Here is a 9,007-nt window from a genome sequence, read left to right on the forward strand (position 1 = left end):
CCAGAGGTCCCTCCACAGGTATCAGGGTTAGATTTCTAACACATATTTTAGGGGACCAATTCAATCCATAACCCCTTGGATTTTAACTTAAGCAATTCCCCTTGGTTGGGTTGAGTGGAAAGGTTAATGACCTGTCAATGCATACTTATAGACTCAAGGAAAGTTGAATCTAGGAAACCTGTTATTTTTTAAAGGGAATCCATTTAATTTCCTTGCTATATAAACAATAACTCCTAATTTATTTATAGTAGGATAGTTTGTCTTTTCTAGTTTGTATTTTCTTAAAAGTTGGCAGTCTTATGTATTTGAAAAACTTCTATGAGTCAACTTTTCAGTTCCACCCCCACTTGTGGCCTCTTATAGCACTGCCAAGAAAGCCAGTTCTTGGCCTCCTGTGAAAGGTTTCTTTCTTCCCTTCTCCACACCTCCCACATCCTCTCAGATCTTCTTTGTATCCAGAACAAGAGGAAATGGACTTCAGCCATGGTGGAAAGGGTGTGAGTTGGCTCTTTAAGGAAAAGTTATAATAACTAGGTTAGTTCCATTCTGGAACAGAAATGTTAGGAATGACTGAATTTTATTTAGTGGTTCTTTAAGAGGCAGATTTAAGTTATCCAAGGAATTAAAACTCAAGCCAATGAAAGAGAGGGAAGAGAGATTTCTAAAATTAAGATGAAAGCCACTGGGAAAATACATCCTGTGATTCTGTCTATCATGAGAGGGAGAATAAACAGAAATATGTTTAAAGCTTTAACAACATGAACCAATGTGAGAGACATCTTGTAGGGAGAGGTGTGAGGCAGAGAAATGGGTGGCAGACATACAGTAGAGCTTTCCTTTCTGAAGGATTTTAAATACATAAGATACTTTTTGTAATCTGAGTTGCCTAGGGAACTACCTTACATTGCTTTTAAGTCAGGTTGCCAATTTAGGCATCCCCTCTGAGGTCCTGGTTTGCATCCTTTAGGGTTCAGGTAAAGGTAAAATCAGATGGAGCCAGGAAAAGTGGCTTTAGGGGAATAGGAAGTATAGAACGCCTGGGAACAACTCTTCCTCTGCCCATGGTCCCTCCTTCTACTGTCCTCTACCCAGGTGGCAGCTATAAGAAGATTGGCTACTATGACAGCACCAAGGATGATCTCTCCTGGTCCAAAATGGACAAATGGATTGGTAAGTGGATTCTGTTCATATTTTCTTTCAACTCCTTTGAATAACCCAGGAAAAAAGGGTCATCCATTTGAATAAGGGTAGAATGGGGCCTATCATTAGATTGGAATATGGCATGGGCTGGGTTAAAAGACACTGACTACAACCTCCAAGACGTGGGTAGGGGAAGCTGGTGTATTCAGAGAGGGAATAGGTGGTGGGTAGCAATGTGCTATTAAAAGTAGTATATTGCTGGGGTAACTGGGAATTAGAGGTAGGGGGTGGGAAATGGAAACTCCATTTGGGTTTCCCAGATGTCCTGGTGCCTTGATATATCTGAACCAGCTACTTCAAGCCTAGAGCTGCCTCTTTGTTTTTGTCAGGAAAACAGTTGCTTAAGCTATGGGAGGGCAGAATCTTCTGCTAAATGTGCTTTTTAATGAGGGAAAGGAAGCAATTGTTCCGTGTATACTTAGATGGATTAAATAACAGGAAATAGGAAAGGTAATGAAGGTGGATAAAAGACAGGACCTAAGGATAAAATGTACTCAGTCCCCTGGGTGGCACAAATGGTTATGGTTGGCAATTTGAGTTTCTTCAAGGGCACCTTGAAAGAAAAGCCTGGCAGTCTACGCCCCAAAAATCAGCCATTGATAACCCTATGGAGCAGAGTTCTGCTGTGGGACACATGGGGTTGTTGTGAGTTGGATCAACTCCATGGTAACTGGGTTTTGTTTGTTTGTTTACTGATCAATATGATAAATAGAGGGATTGGAAGGATGGAGGGGAGGCTCAGTCATTGAAGATAGATGCCATCTTCCAGCACTGCTTGAGTTTGAATCTTTTTTTTTTTGTTATTGTTAATAATTTGAATTTAGGACAGTGTTCTGCACTGCTATAAATGCTGCATGGCCTAAATTACATTTTTTTTTTTTTTTTAGCGAAGCAAATTATAAAAAATTTTTTTTAAACTCTACAGCAAATTTGTGCTTTCTCTTCATACAATTGAAAACACCTTTGCAACTGTCACCCTTTCAGGGTTCAAATCACAGATTAGATTTTTAAATTTTTTTTGGCCCAAGGTTAGGAGGCCAGACTCGATACTTGAACTACTTTAAGATCCTTTAGCTTTATGATTCTATAACTGTATTCTGCAGCTTTTGATTTGGGATATAAGAGACTACATAAAATTAGTCCCTCAGCTATCTCCTTCTTCTCCCTCCCTTTGCTAAAATAAAGACAGAATAATAAAAAGGACACAGAATAATAAAAAAAAAAAAGCCTCTACAACTTTGGTGATACACTTCAGCATTTCCCACCCTCTGGGTAGAACATTTGCTGTGTTTCGCTATCTCATTTCTGATTGCTTCATAAAAGCCTCCATGTCAGTAAGCATTCCATCTACAACAGCCCCTGTTCAGTGGCACTAGATCTCATGTCCTCAGAGGCAAGGATGAGAATGTCTGTTAGCTCCCTTGTACTTCATCCTTTTCTCCTACCCCGCCTTCATTCGTTTTTCCTCCTCCTTTTCTCCTTCCCTTCCCCTACTCTCCTCTGTGTCATGCAGGAGGGTCCCCCCCAGCTGACCAGACCTTGGTCATCAAGACATTCCGCTTCCTGTCACAGAAACTCTTTATCTCCGTCTCAGTTCTCTCCAGCCTGGGCATTGTCCTAGCTGTTGTCTGTCTGTCCTTTAACATCTACAACTCCCATGTCCGGTAAGTTTTCTTCTGTCCTGTCTGCCTCCCTGAGATAATGACCATGCCCCTTGAAGTTCCCTTCAGAAGTAGAGAAAGAAGTGAGCGAACACTAGAGTCCCTCCTAAGGCTATGTCTCATGAAGTTTTTCATTCTGACTTAGTGCTTTTCCTGTGACCACTGAGGATAGAGGGGTAGGGGGAAATGAGATATTACTCCTGTCCCTGCCACCAAATAGCTAACTGGAAAAAAAATTCCTTTGGGGTTAAGCACTGGACTAACCAGTGGCTAACCATCACTGAAAGGTTGTTGGTTCAAACCCATCCAGAGGGGCCTTGGAAGTAAGACCTGGCAATCTGCTTCCAAATGGTCACAGCCTTGAAAATTGTATGGAGTGTAGTTTTATTCTGCACACATGGGGTTGTCATGCATTGAGATCAACTCAGTGGCACCTGACAACAACATGGAAGTCATGGGCTCTGAGTAGAGTGCATGCCAGAGGGGTTCCTGTGTTGCTGGCAAGCCTTTTGGAGCTCTACCTCTAACCTCCTCCCAGAGCTGATCTCAAGACTCTGCTCCTGCTCCAAGCCTGTCTTCCTTTAGTCCTGTAGCCCTGAGGTTGGGGTTAGGCCATTGTACAGCATTTGGAGAGCTGAGCTTTCCAGGAGAAGAGAGATAACTTTGCTCTTTCCCCCTCTCCCACCCTCCCACCTCTACCTTAGTTATATCCAGAACTCACAGCCCAACCTGAACAATCTGACTGCTGTGGGCTGCTCACTGGCGTTAGCTGCTGTCTTCCCCCTTGGGCTGGATGGTTACCACATCGGGAGAAACCATTTCCCCTTTGTCTGCCAGGTGAGAAAGAGGTGGGCAAGCTTTGCAAAATGTGGCTCTTCAGTCCCCCCTCAGGAACATCTTTCATGATTTATGGTTCCCTTCCCTTCCTTCTTTACATTTCCTCACTATTGTCCCCATTCCTTCCTTCTAGCTGGTCTCTGTCTGGCTCTGTCCCTTTTTTCTGTGCCTCCAAACCTTGTTCATTCTGTGGTTCAGTTGTCTGTTCCAGGGTTGCCATGACATGCCTTCCAGAGAAGAGGAGGGAGGTATTGAAGATGAAGGAAGGGGGTGTGATCAAAGAACTTCTGAACAATGGTGGCTTGTCTGTGGTGTGGGGGCACAGAACCAGCACTGCAGACTTCCTGTGGGAGCTGGGGTTTGGAAGGATGGAGGCAGAGAACTAAACCGACAGCTGTGGGAGTTGCACAGAAGGGACCACTGACACACAGGGAAGAGGGCCTCTGGGATGCTTAGGACATGGAAGGTTCTGGGGTGTGGGAAAAGGCTGGCGTTTTGCACAGCAGTGTGATATTTGTGTGGTTCTCTATTATGCTTGTGGGAAACACGTACCCTCTCCCCTATTTGTACCCTTCCTCACTGCCTCTCTTTCCTCTGACCTGTGCTTGTCCTCATCATGCACATGGCCTTTGCACACACATGCATATCAGCAGGAGTTACCTGTTCCCAAACAGACACAAATCTGAATGTAGTGGGAGAGGCAGATCTACAGTTCACTCTGAGAGATCCCAGCATAGGACCTGCACTAAGTGCTGGGGGAGCAAAGAAGAGAAAACAGCTCCCAGTCAGTGGTTGGGCAGCCCTCACAAAGGAGGTGGCATTAGAATCTCAGAGGGTGCATGGGATTTTGTCAGCTGGAGAAACAGAAACACAAGAGACTTGAGCATGGCTGGAGCACGGGGGCAGGTGGGGGTGACTGGGAGAGGAACCTGGAAAGGTAGTTGGGACCATGTAGGCACTGAGGAGCAATCAGAGGTGTTTGACCAGTAGAACCAGGAGATTTTAACAAGATCATATGATAGAAGATGGGTGGGAGGAATTGTTGACAGTAGAGAGACTAGCCTCCTAATTTCCCCCTGTAGGGTATGTCATCTGTTCCCTGCTCACACTTCCCACTATAGCCCTGCCCTGTTCTGCCCATGCCCTCTCTCCTTTTCTAGGCACGCCTCTGGCTCCTGGGCCTGGGCTTCAGTCTGGGCTATGGCTCCATGTTCACCAAGATCTGGTGGGTCCACACGGTCTTTACAAAGAAGGAGGAAAAGAAGGAGTGGAGGAAGGTGAGCTTCTTCTCATTCCTCAGTCCCCACCTCTGGGGAATAACTTAGGTTTTCTGTGCTCAGAGGGTTTTCTTCTGACATGCCTGTCTGTACTCCATGTGTTTGCCAAGACCCTGGAACCCTGGAAGTTGTACGCCACAGTTGGCCTGCTGGTGGGCATGGACGTCCTCACTCTTGCCATCTGGCAGATTGTGGATCCTTTGCACCGAACCATTGAGGTACTACTTGAACAGAGGTGCTGGGGTCCAGAGGCTGAGCAGAGCTCACTGGTAGTCAGGGTGTGGGAACTGCATGTGGTCTTGAGGAATAAAGCTGCTCCATGAGAGAGTGCTTCCTAACCTTCTGTATATCAGCAGCTCTTCCCCTCTTTCCTTCTAGAAGGGGCCTAGAGGCCTCTGGATTCATGTGAAGAAAGGGAAGATGTGGTAGAATTCTGGTAAAGCTGTGTAGAATTCCTAGGCATCCTGGAAAGTGGAGAACAAGCACTTTAGTGTGTTTCATAAAATGCTCCAGGCCTAGGGTGAGACTTGCCATCAGTACTGAGGGTCTAATAGGAAGGAGAGAGAGAGTTGGGGAGAGTGGGAGAGGATGACAGCTATCTTTCCTGTGGCCCTATTTCTCCCTTAGACTTTCGCTAAGGAAGAGCCAAAGGAAGACATTGATGTTTCTATCCTGCCCCAACTTGAGCACTGCAGCTCCAAGAAGATGAACACTTGGCTTGGTGTGTGAGATGTGGCGGATGGAAGGGAACAATGCAGCAAACGCATGAGGGTGGGCAAGGACAGTAGGTTTGGAGGGAGAGGGGTCTTTGGGAAAGCAGGAAGAGAGCTCATGCCAACCCGGTTTGAAGTCGTCCTCTTTGCCATAGCATGAGTCTTTTATGAGAATAGGGGAGAGTTGGTTGTTTGCTGTGAGGTCCAAATCAGGGATGAAGCAGAACCTGCATTCATCAGAGGGACTATGGGAATGATCCCCACCCCTGTCCCTTGACCTGACCATCTATCTGGTCAGCTCCTTAGAGAAAGACTAGGATTTGGGCCCTCTTTGTTTTCATCCATAGCAACCCTATGCTCAGCCATCTTTCCACCTGGAGGGTAAATGGGTGAGACATTGTGTGTGGCTCAGGGTGACCCATTCCCAGCTGTTCAACAGGTCTTTGCCTGGCTTATAGCTGCTCATGGCCATCATCTTCCTCTGTGAAAGTTGGCTCCTTATCTGTGGAGGAAGTGGTGAGGGCTGGGTAGGTTGAGTGAATGTTAGGTTGGAGGCAGGGCACAAGGAATGCAGAGAGGGGTATGCTAGGTCAGAGGGGTTAGATTGGAGAGGAAGTCCCCTTTTCCATGGTGGAGCTATAACAAGGAGTGTCAGTGGCTTGAGATTGCTCATGACTTATTGTGCAGGGAGAGTTTTAGGAACTCAACAGCAAACCTGCAAAGATAAAGAGCAAAGAGAGGATAGGGACTGAGTGAAGGAGCTGATGAGATCCTATTGCCCATGTGCCCCTTTCTTGCCTTCTTAGGTATTTTCTATGGTTACAAGGGGCTGCTGCTGCTGCTGGGAATCTTCCTTGCTTATGAGACCAAGAGTGTGTCCACCGAGAAGATCAATGACCACCGGGCAGTGGGCATGGCCATCTACAATGTGGCGGTGAGCTGCCCAAACACCTGGCTTTTGACCTCATTGACTGACTGTAGCAGCCACATGTGCTAAGCTGGGGAGAATCAGGAGGTCTGGGATCAGCTGCATGCATTAAAAAGTTGTTAATGCCTCAGATTTGTAAAGCACTTTATGGTTCATAAAGCACATTACAAGCAATGTTTCATTAATCTTCATGTAACCACCTGTTGTTGTTGTTATGTGCCGTTGAGTAGAACCTGACTCACAGCAACCCCTCCTGGGGTTTCCAACATGGTATCACTACAGAATTAGATTGCCCAACCTTCCTTCTGAGGAGCTGCTGGTGGGTTTGAACTGCTAGCTTTCTGGTTAGCAGTCAAGTGCCACCTAATGAGGTTGATATTAGTATACCCGTTTTGTAGATGAGGAAACAAACACTGAAGTTAGATTGCTTGTCCATGGTCCACACGCTGAGATCTGGAGTCTGAATGGAGGTTTTTGGCCTATTTATTCCATTCTGCTCAGGTATCTCTAGTGACTGTGTATATAGAGAGCCTTAGAGTTCTTGCCTTGAGGGAGGGATTGACCTAGAGCTAGAAATTGATTTGGGACAATCTGAATTGAGGATGATCTTGAACTTGTTTCCTTTTCAAATGAATTGACCACCAGAAAACTGTCCTCAGAGCCCCTCTATTGGGTAAAGAGATCCCGGGATCTTGTCTAAACCTGTAGACCTGAGCCTCCACAAACACTCTGTCCCTCCAGGTCCTGTGCCTCATCACCGCCCCCGTCACCATGATTCTCTCCAGCCAGCAGGATGCAGCCTTTGCCTTCGCCTCTCTTGCCATCGTCTTCTCTTCCTATATTACTCTGGTTGTGCTCTTTGTGCCCAAGGTGAGGCTCTGGGTTAGCTCTCACCCTCTCCGGTTCCTTATCTGCTCTGTCCCTTCTTCCCTAGTTTCTGTTCCTCTGCCCTTCCCTGCCCCTTCTTTCCATATCTTCCTTTGTTGTAGACCTGATTTACCCCTCCTAATTTTCATCCCCTCAAATTCTAACCCATTGCCTGCTAATTTTTGACTCCATCACTGTTTGGCCGCCCCATGCCCCAAACAATTGCCCCAGATGCGCAGATTGATCACTCGAGGGGAATGGCAGTCTGAAGCACAGGACACCATGAAGACAGGATCATCAACTAACAACAATGAGGAGGAGAAGTCCCGGCTCTTGGAGAAGGAGAACCGTGAACTGGAAAAGATCATTGCTGAGGTATGCGTGTGCCGGGAGGGTGAAGTGGTGGAGGGCCCAGGAGGGCCCATCTTGTATGTTGGGGTTTTCTGAAGCAGAGCTTGAGATAGCTTGAGATTGCTCATGACTTATTGTGCAGGGAAGGTTTTAGGAACTCAAGAGCAAACCTGCAAGTAGGGGAGTGGACCAGGATAGGGAAGGGGAGGGGTCCAATGAGGATTCAGTCTCAGGTAAAATCTAGTGTTAGCCTGACCTCGTGCCTGGGTAGGAGCTCTAGAGCATGACTCAACTGCTGACGACCCTTTGAGGAAGGACGCCAGCCTTAAACAGGCTTGGGGGGCAGTTGTGAGCCATTAGCAAAGCAGCCAACACTCCCTGGAGGTGGATGGTGAGTCCATTGCCCTGCAAAGGGAATCTGGGTGAGCATCCCCATGTCCACAGCACAAAGACTGTAGTTAGGGGTCAGTTGGCTTTGCAAAGAAGTGTATGATTTATTAGAACTTTTCTCCCTTCTCTCATTTTCTCCTCTTGTTTTCTTCCATCATATTTTTCCAATCTCATTTTTTCTACTGGTTCCCCCATTCTGTTCTTTTGGCTTTCCTTGAACCTTTCCTAATTCCTCCTTTTAATTTTTTCTGTCCATCTACTCCTGTATCTTGCTCACACATTCTCCCATGCCATTTCCACTCTCCCTCCTCCCTGCCCCCTTATCACTCCCATCCTCCCACTCTCTCAATTGTTTTTCTTCCTCCAGAAAGAGGAGCGAGTCTCTGAACTGCGCCATCAGCTCCAGTCTCGGCAGCAGCTCCGCTCCCGACGCCACCCGCCAACACCTCCGGACCCCTCTGGGAGCCTTCCCAGGGGCCCTTCTGAGCCCCCTGACCGGCTTAGCTGTGATGGGAGTCGGGTTCATTTGCTTTACAAGTGAGGGAGGTGTGAAGGAGGACAGGCCAGTGGGGGTGGGCGAGGGATGAGGGGAGGGGTGAGGGACTCAGGAGGAGCAGGGGATCCTTATCCCCAGTGAGGAAAGACATGCTATCCAATCTCATCACTTGTAAATACATAATCCTGTGTGAGCCCTGGGGTTACCTATGTCTCCAGTACTCTGGGAAACAGACCTTTTCTCCCTTAGTCATTAATGTAATTTTCTATCACTGCTTCATAATTTAC

At 46.9% G+C, this 9,007-nt stretch overlaps 1 protein-coding gene across 1 annotated transcript in view; it reads left to right on the forward strand.

The window, feature by feature from the left end:
- GABBR1 (gamma-aminobutyric acid type B receptor subunit 1) overlaps positions 1–8,765 on the forward strand; it is a 28,707-nt gene extending 19,942 nt beyond the window's left edge. Inside the window, exons 13-22 of the mRNA XM_007951432.2 lie at positions 1,093–1,170; positions 2,714–2,864; positions 3,566–3,698; positions 4,859–4,975; positions 5,086–5,193; positions 5,603–5,696; positions 6,495–6,622; positions 7,358–7,486; positions 7,715–7,858; positions 8,592–8,765. Coding sequence (XP_007949623.1) covers positions 1,093–1,170; positions 2,714–2,864; positions 3,566–3,698; positions 4,859–4,975; positions 5,086–5,193; positions 5,603–5,696; positions 6,495–6,622; positions 7,358–7,486; positions 7,715–7,858; positions 8,592–8,765 — 1,256 coding nt within the window. The remainder of the gene's footprint in view (positions 1–1,092; positions 1,171–2,713; positions 2,865–3,565; positions 3,699–4,858; positions 4,976–5,085; positions 5,194–5,602; positions 5,697–6,494; positions 6,623–7,357; positions 7,487–7,714; positions 7,859–8,591) is intronic.
- The last annotated feature ends 242 nt before the right edge of the window (positions 8,766–9,007 follow it).

Source organism: Orycteropus afer, unplaced genomic scaffold, assembly GCF_000298275.1.
Source record: "Orycteropus afer afer isolate SDZICR_OR568_19922 unplaced genomic scaffold, OryAfe1.0 scaffold00294, whole genome shotgun sequence".
Lineage (NCBI taxonomy): Eukaryota > Metazoa > Chordata > Mammalia > Tubulidentata > Orycteropodidae > Orycteropus > Orycteropus afer.